This window comes from Emys orbicularis, chromosome 3 (assembly GCF_028017835.1).
Source record: "Emys orbicularis isolate rEmyOrb1 chromosome 3, rEmyOrb1.hap1, whole genome shotgun sequence".
NCBI classification, from domain to species: domain Eukaryota; kingdom Metazoa; phylum Chordata; order Testudines; family Emydidae; genus Emys; species Emys orbicularis.
Window position 1 is genome coordinate 34527256 of NC_088685.1, and position 23305 is coordinate 34550560.

At 41.0% G+C, this 23305-nt stretch overlaps 1 protein-coding gene across 9 annotated transcripts in view; it reads left to right on the forward strand.

Moving 5' to 3' along the window:
- The window catches only part of KIDINS220 (kinase D interacting substrate 220), a 151760-nt gene that overhangs the window by 107457 nt on the left and 20998 nt on the right, over positions 1-23305 (forward strand). For 2 of the 9 annotated variants that reach the window (XM_065400824.1, XM_065400823.1), the window contains exons 23-25: positions 6252-6475; positions 13539-13649; positions 14638-14694. In XM_065400824.1, coding sequence (XP_065256896.1) covers positions 6252-6475; positions 13539-13649; positions 14638-14694 — 392 coding nt within the window. Of the gene's footprint in view, positions 1-6251; positions 6476-13538; positions 13654-14637; positions 14695-20380; positions 20414-21334; positions 21368-23305 lie in introns of all 9 variants that reach the window. The other 7 variants (XM_065400828.1, XM_065400825.1, XM_065400830.1 and 4 more) reach the window with 5 other exon arrangements.

Consider the following 23305-nt stretch of genomic DNA (forward strand, 5'->3'; position numbering starts at 1 on the left):
ACTCCCATTAACCAGGACCATTGTCTGCAGATGGCTGTGTTTACCTGTTAGTCTTCCTGTATATGTGTGTGCTGGCAAGTGGGCAGTGAAGTCTTGCAGTGACATGTGATCATGTCACCTGAACTGGAATCCATCTTTAACCTGGTGCTTTTCCAGTGAGGGGGGGTGGAAACCCAGAGGGACCAAGGGTTCCCGCCTTATGCAAAAGATATATAAAGGGGTGGAAGAGAACAAAGGGAGAGAGGAGCCATCATGAAGAATTCCCTAGCTATCACCTGAGCTGGAACAAGAGCTGTACCAGGGGAAAGAATTGTGCCCAGGCCTGGAAGGTGTCCAGTCTGAGAAAAACTTACTGAAGCATCTCTGAGGGTGAGATTATCTGTATTTAGCTTGATTAGACATAGATTTGCGCATTTTATTTTATTTTGCATGGTGACTTACTTTGTTCTGTCTGTTACTACTTGGAACCACTTAAATCCTATTTTCTGTATTTAATAAAATCACTTTTTATTTAGTAATTTACTCAGAGTATGTATTAATACCTGGGGGAGTAAACAACTGTGCATATCTCTCTATCAGTGTTATAGAGGGCGAACAATTTATGAGTTTGCCCTGCATAAGCTTTATGCAGGGTAAAACGGATTTATTTGGGTTTAGACCCCATTGGGAGTTGGGCATCTGAGTGCTAAAGACAAGCACACTTCTGGGAGCTGTTTTCAGGTAAACTTGCAGCTTTGAGACAAGTGATTCAGACCCTGGGTCTGTGTTGGAGCAGACGGGAGTGTCTGGCTCAGCAAGACAGGGTGCTAGAGTCCTGAGCTGGCAGGGAAAACAGAAGCAGGGGTAGTCTTGGTACATCAGGTGGCAGCTCCCAAGGGGGTTTCTGTGATCCAACCCGTCACAGCAATGTCCTGGTGAAATCGCTCGCCGTGCTCGTCGCTCACTGCTCTGCAGTTCGGTGGAAAAAAATCTAGATGAGAGTGCAAAAAATGTATCTTTAGTGACATGTTGCAACCAAGGCTTTTGTATGCCTTGAGGTTTTCCACCAACAACCTGTAGTTGTCTGCCTTGTTGTTTCCGAGAAAATTTATTGCCACTAACTGGAAGGCTTTCCATGCCGTCTTTTCCTTGCCACGCAGTGCATGGTCAAATGCATCATCTCGAAGAAGTTCACGAATCCGAGGACCAACAAAGACACCTTCCTTTATCTTAGCTTCACTTAACCTTGGAAATTTTCCACGGAGGTACTTGAAAGCTGCTTGTGTTTTGTCAGTGGCCTTGACAAAGTTCTTCATCAGACCCAGCTTGATGTGTAAGGGTGGTAACAAAATCTTCCTTGATTCAACAAATGATGGATGCTGAACACTTTTCCTCCCAGGCTCCAATGACTGTCGGAGTGGCCAATCTTTCTTGATGTAGTGGGAATCTCTTGCACGACTATCCCATTCGCAGAGAAAACAGCAGTACTTTGTGTATCCAGTCTGCAGACCAAGCAAGAGAGCAACAACCTTCAAATCGCCACAGAGCTACCACTGGTGTTGGTCATAGTTTATGCACCTCAAAAGTTGTTTCATGTTGTCATAGGTTTCCTTCATATGGACTGCATGACCAACTGGAATTGATGGCAAAACATTGTCATTATGCAGTAAAACAGCTTTAAGACTCGTCTTCGATGAATCAATGAACAGTCTCCACTCATCTGGATCGTGAACGATGTTGAGGGCTGCCATCACACCATCGATGTTGTTGCAGGCTACAAGATCACCTTCCATGAAGAAGAATGGGACAAGATCCTTTTGACGGTCACGGAACATGGAAACCCTAACATCACCTGCCAGGAGATTCCACTGCTGTAGTCTGGAGCCCAACAGCTCTGCCTTACTCTTGGGTAGTTCCAAGTCCCTGACAAGGTCATTCAGTTCACCTTGTGTTATGAGGTGTGGTTCAGAGGAGGAGGATGGGAGAAAATGTGGGTCCTGTGACATTGATGGTTCAGGACCAGAAGTTTCATCCTCTTCCTCGTCTGACTCAAGTGAGAATGATTCTGGTGCATCAGGAACCGGCAGTCCTTCTCCGTGGGGTACTGGGCGTATAGCTGATGGAATGTTTGGATAATGCACAGTCCACTTTTTCTTCTTTGACACACCTTTCCCAACTGGAGGCACCATGCAGAAGTAACAATTGCTGGTATGATCTGTTGGCTCTCTCCAAATCATTGGCACTGCAAAAGGCATATATTTCCTTTTCCTGTTCAACCACTGGCGAAGATTTGTTGCACAAGTGTTGCAGCATATGTGTGGGGCCCACCTCTTGTCCTGATCTCCAATTTTGCAGCCAAAATAAAGGTGATAGGCTTTCTTAACCATAGTGGTTATACTGCGCTTTTGTGATGCAAAAGTCACTTCACCACAAACATAGCAGAAGTTATCTGCACTGTTCACACAAGTACGAGGCATCTCTGCTCACTTTGGCTAAACAGAAATGTGTCCCTTTGCAAAATCAAACACTGACAAATAAGAGAGCACGACACTGTATGATTTCTAGAGCTGATATAGGGCAATTTGTTCAGCAGAGTGATGTAAGCTTCGTTATGATTGCATCATCCATGACTTGTAGGAATAACATGATGCATTTCATATCATGTATGATGCAATACCAGCTTCAGATTGCATCATTCATTGTTTTGCCTAAAAAGCAAGTACTGTCCAAACCCAGTCATAGATTTATTCATAGATCCAGTCAAAGATGTATTTTAGTCATTTCTGGTTTAAATTGAGATCCCTTCCCTTTATAACTCACTTATCCTCCGCCATTCCCAAGTCAAGGGTCGTATATACTGACCCAATAGCATATCTTGAAAACTAGAGCCAATCAACAATTTTAAGCATCATTTTCGTTCTCAGTGACCCAGAATTAGTAAAGTTTGACTACATTTATTTCAGAAGCATTTTGGCTGTAGAGCAGCGTAATCCACTTTTTCTAGCATTTGATTATCAGGAGTATTGGGCTTTATTGCCTTTGAATGTAGAATACAGTGTTTTTTCAGGAAATAGGTAGACCTCTTCCTTTCCTTCTCAGAGAGCAAAACAAATGATGTATCTGAGTATTCAAAATATATTGGGGATAGAAGATTAGGCAGGGCTCCTACCTGATAAGTTCTGAAACATACTGGGTCAGATCAATGGTCCATCTAGCCCAGTATCCTGTCTTCCAACAGTGGCTGGTTCCAGATGCTTCAGAGGGACTGGATGGAACATGGCAATTTATCAAGTGATCCATTCCTTATACTCCAGTACCATTTTCTGGCATTCGGAAGTTTAGGGACACCCAGAGCACGGGGTAGTATCCATGAGCATCTTGTCTAATATCCATTGATGCACCTATCCACCATAAGTGTATCTAATTCTTTTGGAACACAGTTACACTTTTGGCCTTTACAGCATTCCCTAGCAACGAGTTCCACAGTGTGACTGTGCATTGTATGAAGAAGTACTTCCTTTTGTTTGTTTTAAACCTGTTGCCTATTAATTTCATTGGATCACCCTGGTTACTGTGTTTTGTGAAGGGGTAAATAAGACTTCCTTATTCACTTTCTTCACACCATTTGTGATTTTATGGACTTCTGTCATCTCCCCCCTCCCCCCCAGTTGTCTCTTTTCTAAATTGAACAGTCCCAGTCTTTTTAATCTTTCCTTGTATGGAAACTGTTCCATACCTCTAATAATTTTGTTGCTCTTTTCTGTACTTTTTCCAATTCTAATATCTTTTTTGAGATGGGGCAAGCAAAATTGCAAACAGTATTCAATGTGTGGGCGTACCATGCCTTTATATAATGGCATTATGATATTCTTTGTCTTATTATCTATCCCTTTCCTGCCACTGGATACAGATAGGAACTGGGAAGAGAGAGTGAGGCTGACATTGCGCAACTCTCCCTTTCCTAATGGTTCCTAACACTCTGATAGCTTTTTTGACTGCCACTGCACATTGAGTAGATGTTTTCAGAGAACTATTCACTATGATTCCAAGATCTTTTTCTTGAGTGGTAACAGCTAATTTAGACCCCATCATTTTGTGTGGATAGTTGGCATTATGTTTTCCAACGCTCATTACTTTGCATTTATTAACATTGAATTTCACCTGCCATTTTGTTGCCCAGTCTTCTGGTTTTGTGAAATGCCTTTGTAATTCTTTGCAGTCAGCTTTGGACTTAACTATCTTGATTAATTTTGTGTCATCTGCAAACTTTGCCCCCTCAGCGTTTACCTGTTTTCCCAGATCAGTTTATGACTCTGCTATTTATCTCTCTCTGTGAAAACGGACTATTCCTACCTTTGTTTCCTATCTTTTAACCAATTACTGATCCATGAGAGGACCTTTCTTCTTATCCCATGACTGCTTAGCTTGCTTAAGAGTCTTTGGTGAGGGACCTTGTGAAAGGCTTTCTGAAAAATCAGTTATGCTATATCCACTGGATCACCCTTTCCCACATATTGTAGACACCCACAAAGAATTCTAATAGATTAGTGAGGCATGATTTCTCTTTACAAAAGTCATGTTGATTCTTCCCCAACATATTGTGTTCATCTATGAGTCTGTGATAATTCTGCTCTTTACTATAGTTTCAACCAATTTGCCTGGTACTGAAGTTAGTACTGGCCTGTAATTACCAGGATCGCCTCTGGAGCATTTTTTAAAAATAGGTGTTAGCTACCCTCCATCATCTGATACAGAGGCTGATTTAAGTGATAGGTTATTTAACTACAATTAGTAGTTCTGAAATTCAGAACTCTTGAGTGAATATCATTTGGTACTGGTGACTTATTACTGTTTAATTTATCAATTTGTTCCAAAACCACCTCTATTAACACCTCAGTATGGGACAGTTCCTCAGATTTGTCACTTAAAAAGAATGGCTCAGGTGTGGGAATCTCCCTCTCATCCTCTGCAGTGAAGACTGATGCAGAGAACTCATTTAGTTTCTCCGCAGTGTCCTTTTCTTAGCTGAGTGCTCCTTTAGCACCTCAATCATCCAGTGGCCTCAATGATTGTTTGTCAGGTTTCCTGCTTCTGATATCCTTTAAAAAAAAAATTGCTGTTTTTGTGTGTTTTGCTAGTTGCTCTTCAGATTTTTTTTTGGCCTCCCTAACTATGCTTTTACACTTGACTTGTCAGAGTTTATGATCCTTTCTATTTTCCTCATTTGGATTTGACTTCCAATTTTTAAAGGGTATCTTTTTGTCTCTAATCACGTTTTACTCTGTTTAGCCAGGGTGGCATTGTTTGGCTCTTTTGCTATTTTTATTTAGGGTATACATATAGTTTGAGCCGCTATTGTGTTTTTTAAAAGTTTCCATGCAGCTTGTAGGCATTTCACTCTTTTGGCAGCTCCTTATAATTTCCACTTAACTGGCCTTCTTATTTTAGTGTAGTTCCCCTTTTTGAGGTCAAATGCTACTGTGCTGGGATTTTTTGGTATTCCCCCCCGCCCCCCCCAACCAGGTTGTTAAGTTTAATTATGCTATGGTTGCTGTCACTGGTTCAGTTGTATTCATGTCTTGAACCAGATCCTGTGCATCATTTACAACTAAATTAGGAATTTTCCCTCCCCTTGTGGATTCCAGGACCAGCTGCTCCAAGGAGCATTCATTAATGATGTCTAGAAATTTTATCTTTGCATCCTGTCCTGAGGTTATATATACCCAGTCAATATGGGGATGGTTGAAATCCCCCGTTATTGGGTTTTCAGTTTTTGTAGCCTCTCTAATTTCTCAGCATTTCACAGTCACAGTCATCATCCTGGTCAGGTAGTCGGTAGTATATTCCTACTGCTATACTTCTGTTGTTCAAGAATCTTCATAGAGATTCTATAGTACAGTTTGATTCATTTTAAGATTTTTACTCTATTTGACTCTATGCTTCACATATAATGCCACTCCCCCACCAGCACGACCTATTCTGTCATTCCTAGATATTTTGTATCCTGGTATTACCATGATAATATTTGTTTATTATCTTGTTATTCTGATGTTTTCTTGATTGGCTTGCCCGTTTCTTCAGCTGGTTTCTCATACATGGCAATCAAAAGCCTTTGGAACTACCCTAAGTGCACGTTTTTTATTTATTTATTTATTTATTTATTTTTCATACTTAACTCCAGTGAATTGACAAATAATAAAAGGAACTTAAAACTAAGAACTTCATTGAGTCCCTCTCCTTTCCTCATCTCGTATACATATTTAATGTTTCAGATGTTCGTGCTGCAAGAGATCAAATGAATATTGGAGGATTATCATATCCCACAATGCCCTTACCTGAGGCACCAGCCAGAGCATCATCAGTGTTCAGTCAGCCTTCATCAATCTGCTCTTCATCCTCCTTCAATGGGCCTTTCAATGGTGGAGTTGTATCGCCACAACCTCATAGCAGCTACTACAGTGGCATGACAGGACCTCAGCATCCATTCTATAATCGAGTAAGTAACCAATTAACTATTAAATCACACTTAGCATGATTTAATCTTATAATATTGCGTAGCTAATCCTGTAAATGCTTAAAGGAAAAGAAAACAGACAACCCCCCCACCACCTAAAAAAACCCACCCAATAAAAAGGGACAGGAGAAAACTGCAGGAAAAAATGGTAAAACTTGCAGGGATGGTCACCCATCTACTGCAATCTAATGGAAAAGCATATGGAAAATTGAAACAAAAGGGAAAACTTCAGGGAAAATGTCCTTTTAGTTTGAGACACTATTAAATAGTGGGAAACAGCAGGAATTTTTTAATGGTGGGTGTGTCAGGGTTGGCTTTTTTTTCAATACACAATTACTAATACAGTTAATTTACTCAGGTGCTGTCTCAAATTGGTCTGAAATCAGAAGATGAAATTCAATAGAGATAAATGCAAATTACTTCTCACATAGGAAGAAAAAAATCAAATGCAAAACTACAAAATGGGGAATAACTGGCTAGGCAGTAGTTCTGCTTAAAAGGGTCACAAATTGAATATGAGTCAACATATTCTGGGGAGTATTAACAGGAGTGTCATATGTACTGTCGAGGCCCAAGCTGAAGTATTGTGTCCAGTTCTGGATACCACTCTTTAAGAAAGATGTGGCCAAATTGGAAAGAGTCCAGACGAGAGCAACAAAAATGATAAAAGGTTTAGGAAACCTGACCTAGGAGGAAAGGTTAAAAACCTGGGCTTGTTTAGTTTTCAGAAAAGAAGACGGTGGGGGGGGGGGACTTGATAACAGTCTTCAAATATAACAAGTGCTGTTATAAAGAGGATGGCGATCAATTGTTTCCATGTCCACTGAAGGTGTAGAACAGGGGTCGGCAACCTACAGCACGCGTGCCAAAGGCGGCCCCGCTCAGCCCGCTGCCTGCCTGGGTGAACGGAATCCTAGGCTGGCAGCGGGCTGAGTGGGGCTGACGGCCAGGACCCTGGCTGGCAGGAGTTGGCGGCCGGAACTCCAGACCATCTGCTGGCTGAGCCACTCAGCCCGCTGCTGGTCTGGGGTTCCATCCGCCGGCCCCGCTCAGCCAGCTGCCGGTGTAGGGTTCTGGCCCCTTGCCAGCTGGGGTCCCGGCCCCGCTCAGCCCACTGCTGGCCTGAATAGACGGAACCCCGGGCCGGCAGGGGGCTGAGCGGGGGCAGTGGGCTGAGCGGGGCCAGTGGACGGAATCCCAGACCGGCAGCGGGCTGAGCAGCTCATATCGCTACTGGTCTGGGGTTCCATCTGCCGCCTGTGCTGCCGGTCTGGGGTCCCAGCCACCGGCCCCGCTCATCCCGCTGCTGGCCTGGATGGATGGAACCCCAGGCCGGCAGCGGCTGAGCGGGGTCGGCGGCTGGGACCCTGGTTGGCAGGGGCCGGCAGACAGAACCCCGGGCTGGCAGACAGAACCCCAGGCCAGCAGCGCACTGAGCCGCTCAGCCCACTGCCGGTCTGGGGTTCTGTCTGCCAGCCCCTGCCAGCCAGAGTCCCTGCTGCCAGCCCCGTTCAGCCTGCTGCCAGTCTGGGGTTCTGTCGGGGGCCCCTGTAAATGTAACATTTATTTCGGCACGGGAAACCTTAAATTACTGAAGACTTGGCACACCACTTCTCAGGTTGCCGATCCCTGGTGTAGAACAAGCAGTAGTCAGCTTCCTGATCACTGGAGATTTTTAAGAACAGGTTAGACAAACACTGATAAATTATGTTCTAGGTTTACTTGGTCCTGCCTCAGTGCAGGGGCTGGACTAGATGACCTTTGGAGGTCCCTTTCATGAGTCTACAATAAACAGGCACATGGAAACAGAAAGTAAAGTTGAACATACTGATTTCTGCATAGCTACATAAAGCCGCAGACGAGCTGCCCCTTCACATAAATGTGAAGTAACTCAGGGCAATGCTCTTGGCAAGCGAGGTGTTCTTCCCACAGCTTGCGAGCAAGACGGTGCAAGTGTTGGCGGAAAATATAGCAGCAATGTTCTATGTCAATAAGCAAGGAAGGCCCCGTTCCAAGATCCTCTGTCAGGAAGCCCTTGGGCTATGGAACTTCTGCGTAACGCATTCCATCCACATAGATGCCACGCACCCTCCAGGGGAATGAAACGTGCTAGCAGATCGCCTCAGCAGGTCCTTCTCTCACCACGAGTGTCTCTCCACACAGAGGTAATCAGTGCCATTTTCCAGAGGTGGGGACTCCCCAGGCGGATTTGTTCACCACAGCACAGAACAAGAAGTGTCATCTCTTTTGCTCGGCTGGGATAGGGGCACTGTAATCAATGCCTTCCTCCATCCATGGTCAGGCAGCCTGCTGTATGCTTTTCCGGCAATCTCTCTGGTTCACAAGGTGCTCCTGATCGCTCCAGCATGGCCTCACCAGCATTGGTTCGGCATGCTCCTAGACCTAGCAGTCACAGCCCCGTGGATTCTCCCTTTCAGACCAGACTTAATCTCGCAGGATCAAGGGAGGTGCCTCCATTCAAACTTGCAGGCCTACACCTGACAGCATGGCTGAATCCAGAGGAGAGGGAGTGCTCTGACCAGGTGCAGCAAGTCTTGCTAAGTAGTAGAGCACAGAGAGGTTGCCCTGGTAATAGCTCTCTGGTAGGTAGTAGAAAGCCATTTACTAGGGCTGTGCTGTGCTCCAGGCTTTGCAGCTTACCAATGTACACATCTAGTCCCCCAGTTCCCTACCTACAAGCTGGACTCCAGGTCTGGTTCTCTGCTCATCTTCATTGAACAGTGCACAGAGCATGCACTGTGATCCAATTAACTCCCTCTTATAGGGAAAGCTGGAGAGCAAGAGGTACCTCTAGACAGGTCTCAGCAGGTCAGAAAACAGAAAACATAATGTTGGAACTCAGGCTGCAGCAGGATGGCAAATTACAGGGCCAGAAAGAAAAATTCCATGGCCGTGGAATCATGCAGCCTACTGGGCCTGTATTGAGAAGGTTGGGAGAAGATCCTCATCACATCTCTGATGTATGGTTTACAGGCTGTCTGCAAACTTGGGAAGCCAAAGTTCCTCTGGTTCCACTCAGTATATATTTATGGTCATCTCATGTTTTCAGTGTTATCCCTGCGACCATAAGGGCTAGAAACATCCTATTTTTTTAAATGAAAGCTGAGACTGTGGAGCGAGAGTCTACAATGGAGAGCTAATTCCACAGTTGTGGAATCATGGAATACCTGAGCCCAGGCTATTCCCAGGCAGTAAAAAGCATAATTGCAAGCAGTAAAATCCCCCAAAGGGGGATAGGAAATGGTGGGTCATGGAATAATTTTTGACCAATTTCTAGGTTGCAGACCAAAAAGAATCAAAAATAGTGATTGAACCAGCCTCTGCTATTTGATTCAGAGGACCTGCTATAAAGGGAGGGGAATAGGGCCCTTCTGCCTAAGATGATCATTCGTCATCTCACACAAGCAAGTTCTCCCCATAGTTTGAAGTGGCTAGAAGATTTTTTGAGAGGGAATAATCATTTAAATTCAAGAATTCACATAATTCAAGAAGTAACATATGAAACTCTGAAATAAAATTCCTTCTCTTCCAGGAATAGATTGCTATAGAACCTGTAACACATGGTAAATAGACTTTATTCAAGGTACTTTATGATATAATTCTGTAATAGTTAGGAGGTTTAAGGCCTAGATTGATACTTAGTCTTAAACCATTTTAAGAACGGGAAAAATTAAAATGTTGTTTCTGGGAGCAATTTCCCACAATTGTAACAGGAAGATTATTGTTCTCTGGACCTCAGGCATATTGCAAAATATTCAAGTCAAAGAGAGTAGCTCACAGTGAGAGGAAACTACCATTTTCAGTTTGGATTGCTGTCTTCTGTCTAGCATCAATACCAAAGAATTAAAGGTTGTAGCAGTATATGATAGGTACTGTCACACATTGGCTGGTAAACGTGAGAGAGAGTCCAAAGATCAGTTCACCTTGGCACTAGGACAGTGGAGTCATTTGAGTTTTTCATAAACTACCCAGAGTCATAGTTTGTCCCAGCTAGATAGCTGAAATACATTGGAGTTAGACTTTAGTTCTTTAGTTTTTGTTTCACTTCATTTACAGCTTCCTTGGAACATATAAAAGCACACCAGTTTCTTAGTCCTTAGGAGAGGTTTTGGGGAATTTTCCAGCATTTTGGTTTTGATGAGCTTCTGTAGAACCGCAGGCCTGATTCCATCAGTAACGTGCCTGGTTTTCTGCCAGTTAACCTGGTTGGCTGCTGGGGAGCCCACACTTCCACAGTCCATGGCTCGGGGGCAGCTCAACCATGCAGACTGTCTGGGCAAGGACCTCATGGCTTCCAGGGTCTATGGCTCTGGGCAGGAGTAGAGTTGAGTTCCCGGATGCTGTGCTGGGAGCCTGGAAGGCACGTTGGGTGCAATGACTTTAGCAGAGGCTCTCAGGGCTTAGGCTTCTAGCTCCGCAGCAGGGACTGTGGCAGCTCTGGGAGGCCTGAGAGCCTCCACCGGAGCCAGGACTCTCAAGGTTTCTGGGATCCCTGATCTGTTGTGGAGGACTTCCCTGACTCTCCAGTGGGACTCCCTGGGCTGTTCTCAGAGTCAGGGGGGCATGAGAAGTCTTTGGGAGTCAGGACAACCAGCTGCTCCACTTCATTTAGGAAAAATTGAACCAAAACAGTTTTGATTTTTCCAGAATGAGAACATTCCAGAATTTCCTTCCCATGAGAAATTTCTAAACTTCTTTTTTTGAATTTGAACTATAATTCCTTTGACATGTTGGAATTTCCCACGGTATAGAAAATTTGGAGTTTCAACCAGTTCTAGTCTGTGATCCTTTTAAATCCTTAGTGATTAGACTGAAGTGTAAAACGCAGAGGCATAACAGTTGCCAGCAATAGATAAGTGCCTGCCACCTAGTGATAAAGTGGTGTAGTGTACTTTGAATTTTGTCCCATGGAACACTCAGAACTTTGTCATGAGCAGGAGTACAGGCCCAATAGCGTGGATCTATATAGATTCTACAGCACTGTCAGAGAACAGCTATAAGATGGTAAATTATTTTTTAAAATGTCTAAATATAAAATATGTATGCAGTGTAGCTGTAGCCATGTTGGTCCCAAGATATTAGAGAGACAAGGTGGGTGAGGGAATATCTTTTTATTGGACCAACTTCTGTTAGGGAGAGAGACAAGCTTTTGAGCCACATAGAGCTCCTAGCTCAAGAGCTTGTCTCTCTCGCCAACAGAAGTTGGTCCAATAAAAAGATATTCCCTCACCCACCTTGTCTCTCTTAATAACATAAAATAGGAATTTTCAAAATGAGCATATGTACAAAGTATAAACGTATTCTGAAAAATTATGGAATGGTTTCAAAAGAGCCTTGGTTCCTGGAAACTAAAGGTAGATTATTTTTGATCTTTTTATTTTATTTAAACACATCAGTCTTAAATTGCATGGCTCTATAAGAAAACTGAGAAGGAATGTACTGAAAAAATCATTTTAAAGGCACACTGCAGCACTTTTATAAAAATATTAAAAATTGGGATCAGACAACACATTAAATGTGTAAACTTCAAAATTACAAATGTATATACAGGTCAAAACAAATACGTTGCAATGTTTGAAAAGCAGTTTCTACCTATCTTATCTGCATCATCAATTGCAGGATTCCATATTTTGCACGTCTACAGTTGCTGTATTTGCATAACACAATCATAATTGGGGTGCTGGTGTAGGTGGTATTATTTCTGACATTCACAGATCAAATACAGAATCCTATATTTGGTCATGGTATGTAAGTAAAGGGGAAACTGTTTTTGAATACTTTGTTTTAAAACGGGAAATGTACACCTCTACCCCAATATAACGCTGTCCTCGGGAGCCAAAAAATCTTACTGCGTTATAGTGAAACCGCATTATATCGAACTTGCTTTGATCCGCCGGATTACGCAGCCCTGCCCCCCCGGAGCACTGCTTTACCGCGTTATATCTGAATTCGTGTTATATCGGGTCGCGTTATATTGGGGTAGAGGTGTATTTGTAATTTTGAGGTCTTTATCTACTTTTGGCTACCATTGTATGAGGCAGTCATCTGGAAGACTAAGCTCAGGTCTGGGAGCCAGGAACTCCTGAGTTCTAATTCTGACTCAGGCACTGGCGTGCTTTATATGTTTTGCAAGTTACTTAACATTTGTCTCCTTAAATCCCATCTGTTTAAAAAAAAAAAAGAGAGAGAGAGATACTTGCCTGATCCACAAGAGTGATTAGTCAATTAGTATTTGTTCTCCACCTTATATTTTTCAAAGCAAGAAACATTTAACAATAATTTTAATAAAAACTTTGATTGTTTTATTTAATTAAAATTTACATTGATTTAAAATATTTTTGTATTAAGAACTTACATTTTGCATACGTGTAGCTTTATAGCATCATAATGTGCTGTAAAAATGCAAAAATCTAAACTAAAAATTGAACACGATTGTATTAAAATACTTTAAAAATAAAACAAATTCAAAAAACTGGTAGCTCCTATAATCAAAACTTCCACGGTTATGTGCCATGCACTCCATTTTCTATGTAGTTCTATAGATATCCAAGTATGATGAATATTACGAAGTTTTGCAAACTGTAGTGAACTTTTGTTCCCTGTAATTGTAAGTTGAAGAGCTTTGTGATGGTCAAATTAATAGAAGGATGAAGCGTTTTTTTTATTGCTCTGTCCACTCCTCCTGCCCCCTTCCCTCCAGACATTGCGATGGGACTTTCAAAAGTGTTCAGCATTCACCTTCAGCTGTTCCCCTTTGAAGTCAATGCTAAAACTCTTATTGGCGTCAGTGGGTGCAGAGAGGTCAATACTGAGCAACTTTGAAAAGCTAACTCTAGAGCTTTTGATTAAGTAAAAGATAAATAAAGCTTTTAGTATTTGCAATTTCTAACGTTATTAAATGTAGCATTCTTAAGCAGAAGTTGTATTTTGTTGAAATAACTTTTCTTTTGATTATTATTACATTTTGATTTTGTGTAATTTTGTCCTTTTTTTTGTTTTTTTTGTTACATGTTTCTTTCCATAGCCATTCTTTGCCCCATATATGTACATGCCAGGGTACTACCCTGGCAGTTCTCATCACATCTCACGTCCATCACTAAAAACGGGTTTGTCCAGAGATCAGAACAATGGCCTAGTAAGTATTTTGAAGGACAATTAAAATACTAACCTAAAAAATAAGAATACTGAGTAATACAGAAGTAAGGTTGTTAACTGCAATATAGTAATACACACTATATTTTTATAAATAGTTTTAAGAAATTAAGGTATTGCTAACATGAAATGTAAAATGTATTTTGTTTTTACTTTTAGTAAATACCATATATAGAGTGGAAATTAATTCTAACATCCAAAAACCAAGATTAGAATAGTTTTTACTGACACATGGGATTGGCAGGATGACTTTTTAGTGAAAACACCCATTTCCTACTATCGTAAATAACATGATGTGACTTAGTAGTATGACACAAACATCTGTACTCGTAAATTTATATCTCACTTTGTAAAATATTGTAAAACACTTTTATATAGAGAATATATATATGTATAATATATAACGAAAGACTAGGAGAAAATATAGTTGCATCCTATTGCTTTGCATAGAATGTGGGATATCAAAAGGCCAAAATAAAATGATTATTAATTAAAAGGACCGCTTATTTTAAATTGTTTTAATTCAGACTAAAACAAAATACATTTTATGTTCAGTATACATCAGTTGTAGTTTTCTGTTAAAATACATATGGTTTATATCTTACATTTACATTTCAAAAGCAAAAATAAGTTCTATGCTTTTTTCTAGGTGCATATAGAAATAAAAATAAAATCCCTTTTTAAAGATTTTCATATTTTACTGAAAGAGATTGGTGTTCAAAAGAGAATTTAGAACTGAGGAAGCCTAAGAAAATAAAAGCCTCATTTGACAATCACTTTAATACTAGAATATTGATGCCTTTGGGCATAGCTTTAAAATATTTTAAAATCTTTTTTAATCACTTCAGTAAAACAAATGTTTCTGTTGAATAATGTATTATTATTATTAGACTCATTTCCATTCATTGTTTACTTCATATTTTTGAGCCCTTAATCATTTTACCCAAACAATAATATTTTGTTGTTGTTAGGATGTTATCAAGGAGGATGCTGATGAGGGGCTTTCTTCACCCACAGACCCCTCAATGGTAAATGAGTAGTCATGTGGTGTGGAAATTTAGCATCTCATTGCTTCGTCAGCAGTAATGAGTCTGCGCTGATTTTAACTGCAGTTCACTAACACTGCATCAGTGGCTTGGTGGGCAAATAGAGTAGTTGAACACTAATAAATGTAGTTTGTGAATGAATTCAAGAGCTAATATTTTACTTATAAGACCTACTGTATTATTTTCCCCTTAGTCTCCCCTGTCCTTCTTAGTAGCTATGAAGTACAGAGTCTTCAGCTAAGAGTACAGTGTGTTCAGTCTTCACAAGCAGTTCCGGGATGGTTAAAAGGAGCGGGGAATGGCAGTTGGCCATTCATTACTTAGTTTTTAGAACTGACTGGATGAATCCTATCCTCTTCTCTTTTGTTCCAATATCCCAGCATAAAGCTGCTTCAGTTGTTACAGCATAAAGCAACTTTATATAAAAATAAAAAAAATCTGTTATATACAGTAACTCCCCACTTAACGTCTTCTCGCTTAATGTTGTTTCGATCTTACGTCCCTGCTCAATTACAGAACATGCTCCATTTAAAGTTGTACAATGCTTCGCTATAATGTCGTTTGGCTGCCTGCTTTGTCCACAGCTGGCAGCCCCCTTATCAGCTCCCCTACGCCCCCTCCCCACAACGCCTCCCCGCCGCCTCCTGCCCACGGCAATCAGCTGGCTTGCGGCATTCAGGAGGGAGGGGGCAGGAGCGAGGACTTGGCACGCAGGCTCCCCCTCCCGCCCCTGCCTTCCGAATGCCGCAAACCAGCTGATTGCCGTGGGCAGGAGAGAGGGGGAAGCCTGCGCGCCGAGTCCTTGCTCCTCCCCCTTCCCTCCTGCCCGCAGCAACCAGCTGGCTTGCGGTGTTGAGGCAGAGGAGGGAGGGGGAGCCTGTGCGCTGTGTCCTCGCTCCTCCCCTCTCCCTCCTGCCTCCTGAATGCTGCAAGCCAGCTGATTGCCATGGGCAGGAGGGATGGGGGAGGAGCGAGGACGCGGCATGCGGAGTAAAGGGGGGGGAGAAGAGGCGGGTGAAGGGTGGGGGCTTGGGGAAAGGGGTGGCGTGGGCGGGCCGAGGGTGGAGCCCCCCGCCCCTGGTGCTTGCAGAGTAGGGGAAGCTGCCGCTGCTGCTGCGCAACGTGCTTCTCCTAGCCTACAGCACCTTCAGCCTCCTTGCCTGCCGCATTGTCTCCAGTGCCAGTGGGCTGTGCCTGTGTGGGGTAAGGCGGGGGCACCTCCCAACTATAGTACTGTACTGTATGGCAAAAAAAAAATTTCCCTGGAACCTAAGCCCCCTCCCCCCTTTACATTCATTCTTAAGGGGAAATTGGATTCGCTTAGCATCATTTCACTTAAAGTTGCATTTTTCAGGAACATAACTACAACGTTAAGTGAGGAGTTACTGTATCATAATCATATTCATGAGCTAGCGTGTTAAGGTCTACCTTTACTCATGAATAAGGTAATCTTAGAATTTTGTGTTCCACAACTTTAGTCTTTATTTCATTATAAATATTCATACAAAGATATCTTCCTTTATATGTGGCTGTTTTAACCCTTAATTGTGGAAGTCAATAGAAAACTATTCCTGGCCATCAAGCTCTGGTGACTGCCAACACAAAAGGGTTAACATAGTTTTAACCATTATCTTAATTGCTTTATCCTGTTATCTGCAACAGCCTAAATGTGTGACTTAAGGTATTTTTTGTCTTTCACTGATGCAAGAAAAGGTTTGCATAAAATGTCATTTTTTTATTATGCAACAATGGGAAAAACAAGAATTCCAGCATAATTATGGCAACAAAGACCAAGCCTGGATTAAAATAACGTTAATTAAGGATTTTATAGGCACGGAGTGTTTCTCATTCTTTAACTAATGCTATTGAACTTACATATAGCAGCATTCAAGATCATATATTGTTCTGAAATCCTGTAATATTTTGATCAAAATGTAAAGTTAATGGGGCAGTTAAAACCCTGATTCTGAATTTTGTAGTGCTTGTAATTATTTTGTTTAAATACTTGATTCTCTTCTCCTCTGCTCTGTGTGAAGGAGGCTGGAAGGGCCCTGTTATGAATCCCTAATCCTCTGAAAGCCCTTCCACAAGTATCAAAGGGGTAGCCGCGTTAGTCTGGATCTGTAAAACCAGCAAAGAGTCCTGTGGCACCTTATAGACTAACAGACGTATTGGAGCATGAGCTTTCTTGGGTGAATACCCACTTCTTCGGATGCATGTCACGTGCAGCCGAAGAAGTGGGTATTCACCCACGAAAGCTCATGCTCCAATACGTCTGTTAGTCTATAAGGTGCCACAGGACTCTTTGCTGCTTCCACAAGTAGGTTCTGTCAGTCAGGATGGGTTCGCTATCCCTAAACCTCTGGGGAGTCCCTTGTGCAAGGTAATACTGACCTTGCTGGCTTTCTGGTTGAATTTCTGTGGAAGACAGAAACAATATTACTCAATGTGTTCGTTCTCTATTGATTTAACCATGATGGAAAAAATGAACTGTTTTCATGCTTCCATTGAGTACAAGATGAATTCTTCAGAGTTATTACAGGCTCAATAGAGGTGTTTGAGGCACTTCAATTATCCACAAATGATGGATGCAATAGACTGTAATAATTCTGTTCGAATACTTAGGGAGTCCTTAATCCATGCATCTTTGCCACTATATATGATAATAGCTTTTACTTATTCTATAATGCATGGATCCATCCATGCAAAATAATTCAGTGTACTAACAATCCTTATGAAATTTTTAATGAATACCAACTACTGTGACTAGTTTGGTGATCTAATAGGAATACCACATGGAGGATTAAAGCTCAGTCTTGATTCCTGAGTGTGGCATGGCCTAGAAGGGTTGATTTATTTAGCCCTCAGTAGAGGAGAGAAGCTCCCTTGACTTGCTTTTTAGTAAGCTTTTTTGGCCAGTGCAAGGAGCTGGTAACTCTGGAAGACCCATTTTTTTTATATGGGTCAAAATTTCTGTGAATTGGCAGAGCTGTGTGGAGAAGATCTTGTCTCAGTGCAGGGGGCTGGAGTTAATGACTTTTCAAGATCCCTTCCAGCCCTACATTTCTGTGATTCTACAGTTGCACAATACCTCTTCATGCTTTGTGGCTCCTGCCATTGATGTCAGTATGTCAATAAAGTTAACCAGTTTTATAACCCAAGATCCTAAAATCTTAGAGCCTGATTCTGATCTTTCCTACACCAGTGTAAATCTGAAGCAACATCATGGAAATTATTGGACTGATGTTGGTGTAAAACTCGTGTGATTATAATTACATGTTTAGTCTTTTTTGTGCATTATGTTGTGCAGAGTACATTGTAGGCACTGTGTGAGTGCACACGCATGTGTATATATATTTCAAACTTGTATTTTGTGTTCTAGCTCTATCTAGTCCATAATTTTCATGGGTTTCTGGAATAGTGGATAAAGAATACTGTTAAAATTCCCTGCAGGTTTAATGCTGGTTCTCTTTAGTAAATTAACTGATTTGGGGCCTGATCCTGTGTCATTGAAACAGAATGGAAGCTTTGCCATTAACTTTAGTAAGTGCAGGATTCGGCCTACAGGGCATTATAATACTAACCCCTAGCTGTACTTTTGTCTTGGAGTCTCCAAAATATCTTCTTCACAACAAATTTAGTATTCTTTAGTCTGTTCCAAAATCCAAGTAGACAGGTAAACAGTTTGTTGTGCCAGTAGGGTATAGTGTGGTATTTTTAATGAAACAGTATTAACTTTTGTTTTCCAGTAGCACTCATGATTTTCTGGGCACTTTTCTGACAGCAAAGAAGGCATGATCTCTGCCCAGTCTAAAGAGTTTGTCACCAGATTGCAATATGAAGATGATCTATGTTATCTGTTACGCTTATAAGAAGCACATGGGATCTTTTCAGGGGAAAAGGCAATACGCCGCGTTTATTGAAAATATAACAGCATATGTATTCAATCACACACACACACACACACACACACACACACACACACACACACACACACACACACACGTCTTGCAGATGGTCTTACAGTTACCCGTCTGTCATTGTTCGAGTCAATCTAAGGGCCAGTTAGATCGAGCACGAGTGAGGAGCTGGGCTCTGTTGGTCGCGATCCGATGCTCCGAGGCTTTGCAGGACTGAACCCAGAGTTCTATGGCAAAAACCCCAGCTTTATACTTGTAAATTTCCACTTTAGTCTATGGATTTTGCAATGTCATTCTGTAATCGTTAGTCCTTAAGTGGTATTAATCTTGGGGTTTTCCGCTGTTATCTCTTATTTGTTGTCTCGCCTTGGGGGGGGGGGGGGTGTTTGCCTCACCTCTCAGGTTGTCAATGCTGCTAACTTGTTTAGCATCAGATACAATGGATATTTTCTGATTGTTTCCTGCTGTCTCTCCAAGTCTCTCACTTCTTCTTGACCATCTGGACATTTGTGATGGCTTTCACACTTATCCTTAACCATGCACACATCCTTTACTCACACCAAACAATTTTACAGAGAATTTCAGACAGGATTACATTTTAGAAAGGGTTATATGGTTACTAAAGGGATTACAAAGGAACCTTACACAACTTTGTTTGCAATGCAGATAAGAAACAAGACCTTATAGCAAATACTGTAATGAAAACTTATCCTAAAACAAAAGGTGACCATAATCAGCCATAAGAACTGTTCTGGTTTGTCCCTGCCTTAACATCAGTTCAGACACAGGCAGCCTGTGTGATGCGTTTCTACCAATGGCCCCTTAGGCCATTCCTTTCTGCTATTCAAAAAGGGTGGCTAGCAGGATATGGTAAAATCATACATCAATACATTTAGTACATGCTGCATTATTATATCCTTCATTCTAAATTATCCAAAATACAAACATAAAATCCTACTACTACATATCTACCAACATATATCATGAATCAAGTTAGCATTACTAATTGCATTTGTTAGGTTGGAGCATGCCTCAACATAATTGTATTGTTTTAAAGATGTTTTCCCTGTTGCATGAAATCAATAGTGCCTTGAGGCATATAATGTACTTTCATTGAAGTGGCCCTAAAATGGACCTGTGCAATCATGTAATTATACATAAACCCTGCCTATCCTTTAAAAATAATGGAAGTGTTTTTTTTAATGAACAGGTCTGGGTATGGTCAAAGGATGTAGCCTGGGAAGTTTTTCACTTATTCTTGCAAATGTTGTTAATGTGGAATTAATCCCCTTAGAATACGAACTATAAACCCTATTACTATTTGTTCTGAAAATCTACCTTTTCAGCTCTGTTTTCCTTGCTTAGCTATGAGGACTTTAAAATTATTCGACAAATAACGGTGTGACCTAATTTTGAAATGACAAAGGAATTTTTGGCTGCAAACCAAGATTATTCACAGTAAAAATGATGCAGCTATTCCCTCTGTCCTAGGATATTAAACTTCAACAAGTATTCATCTGCTTTTTTACGAGTACAAAAGGAGCAAGTCACTTATCAGAAATATCTATCTTAAATGTTTTATTGTCGTATAAAAAAAATCTCAGTATACTAACTTTGTATCATAAAGCTAGTTTTACATGTACTGTTTTAAATTAGATTAATACGAATGTCAATTACATCTTTAGACATTTTTGATGTTTCACTTTAAGCTTCTGTCTTTTCATTCTGTTTTTGTCCCTTTCTTGAAGCTGTGTAAATCTGGGTTAAACAAACAGAAACAGGTACAGCAACTTTCTCTGCATTGTCATTCACTTATTTGATGGAATCATTGCAAAAGCTCTTCATGCTAGGCTGTCTATAAATTAATGCTCATTACTAGCCCTTAGGTTTGCTTTGACAAGCTGCTTTTAGCTTTTGCATGGCAAATATTTTTCAGTGTAATGTTCTCTAAGCTGAAAAATGTGTCCGTTTAAGTACAGTCTTAATTCACTTACATGACGACATTATCCCTAAAGCAATTACATTATTTATTCTTCAGGCAGTGTTTTTTATAAAGAGTGATTTGGATTAATGTGTATTTATTTCAAATAGTTTATTCTTTAACCAAAATCTAAATATTTTAGCATTTTCCCATATAATTTTTGATAGAGAAAATGCTTCTTTCTAAACTAACTCCTAATGCATGCAGAAATAGTGACTTGCTCTTGACTGCTAAAATATTTTGATTTAATGCAAGAATGCCTATTCCATTTTAACACTGTGTGAAATTTCCTTCTTTATTTCTTTGTGGTAATCTACAGATACTATATTTGATAGATTCACAGTTCACAAACTGTTGAAACTCTTCACATTGTTCTTAGAGTATTTATGTTAGCAACACCATTATAAAATAATTTTTGTCATAGTTTATGGCTGCCATTTTTCAAATTATAATAGATTTTTCCACTAAAAGTATAATTTGAACTAACCAGTAAATTGTGCTTATGGGTGGATTAACCTAGTTCATGCTTTTCAGCATCTCTTATTCACTGCATTCATTGTAAGAATATTGTTGAGAAATCACATTGGAATAGGAAGAAGATTGGAATAATACATCCAAATATCTCTAAACATTTCTGAATTGTGCTGACTACTTTGATAAAAATTTTAATATCAGAATGATTAAAAATGTTATGACCATTTTTTGTTGCCTTTTGGACAAGTTTCTCAAGCAATCAAGTCAAGGTAACAAATGTGTAAGTTTTAACTAAGAGAATCCAAAAATTATTTTTGTTGTTTGACCTTCATGCTAGATTGCAGTTACCCTTTAGAACAGAAATGTATTTGTTTAAAAAAACCCATAATCTGTAGTTTTGTTAGTATTTAAATGCTCTAGTTAAAACTGTTTAGTTTTATTCATAAAAGAAACTGGAATATCTTTTACTATTTACAGACCATGAAATAATTATGAGATAATTAATTGTGAATATCAAAAGTGAGTGTGTGGGTGGGGAACTATTAGCCAAAACTATTTGGCAAGTAGGAGACTAAGAAGGCTAAGAATGTAAAAGTGATTATAAAAGGTAAGTATTGGAAAACGTAAAGATTACATAAGAAGGAAATACAAATAATGCTCAACTATTGCCGTATGTGCCTGCAACAGCCTCTCTTCTTGTATACCTAGTAGCCTCTCTATTGTTTGAAATCATAAGAATAGCCATACCAGATCTGACCAGTAGTCCATCTAATCCAGTAGTTTATTTCCAGCAGTGTGCAGTGCCAGATGCTTCAGAGGAAGGTGCAAGAAAGCCTGTAGTGTGGGCAGTTACATAGTTCAGAGGGAAAAGTACTTCCTAACATTAATCAGTTAGTGATTGGCTTATACCTTGAAATATATGAGGCTTTATATCCTTTTAAAAAAACGTAAATTGAATATTGTCTAGTGTAGCTGTAGGTGTTCTCATTATCAAGAGTAAATGTGATTCTTTCCTTGAATCTCTTAAACTCTCTTAAAGGTCTCTTCATCTTACCTTTGAAAGTGAAATACTTAAATAAAGAGAAAAGAGAGAAACACTATACAGAACATAAATACATTCTTCATTGTTCACAAAGAATTACAGGTAAACCCTGATTAACTGAACTGTAGTTAACCAAAGCACAGTTTTGCATCTCAGAGTTTACCTGTGTGATGTTGAGCTTCTAAGCTTTGAAGAAGTGGAATTTTTTTGTAGTGTGACCTATTTAAAGTGATGGACCTCCACAGGAGTTTAGCTTCAGTCCTGTGGTGCCTAGATGTTCCACAGTGCTGAAACCAAAATTCCATAAGCAGGAACTGTGAAGGCTAGGTGGGTGCACTGCTAATAGAACTAGCACTTCTGATGGCTCTGGGGACACCTGGAATAACCAGATTACAGATAGAGGGCTCTGCTTGTACCACCTTTCAGAAATGTCTCTTCCTGCTCTGCACTCTCCGTCTCCAGCACTCTGTTCTGTCTTGCACACAGATCTTAGATTTCTGTGCACAGAGCTAAGCTTTGCAAGAGTGGGCTCTGTTCCTGCAAAATTTAGGGGCTTTTGGTGATTAACATCATTTCTGCAGAATTTAAGAGTTCCACAGGGCTAAGCCCTTTGGTTAAGTAATCCTGTGATTATACAGAGGTTTTGGATGTCCTCTGAGACCTCTGAATAATAATGGGTTTATGTGTGTTGGATTATGATGCCAAAGGCAGAAATTAGTTTTCTAGAAAAGGAAGAGGAAGGATTGAAAACCTGAAGTGTCACAGCAGAATGTGTGATGATAAAAGTAGGGTAACATTCTATGGCCTGCTCTGAAATTCCAGATGATATAGTGCAGTGGTCACCAACCCGTAGATGATAATCGATTGGTCGATCCTGGAGCCTGTGCCAGTCAATCGCAATCTCCAGCTGGTAAAAGTCTGGTGGTGCAGTAGGACTAAGGCAGGCTCCTTGCCTGCCCCAGCCCCACGCCGCTCCAGGAAGCGGCCAGCATGCCCCTGCGGCCCCTGGGGGGGAGGGGTCTCTGCACGCTGCTCCTGCCCGCAAGCACCGCCCTCGCAGCTCCCATTGGCTGGGAACGGGGAACTGCGGCCAGTGGGAGCTGTGGGGGCGGTGCTTGCAGGCAGGAGCAGCACGCGGAGCCCCATGCCCCACCCCAGGGGCCACAGGGGCATGTT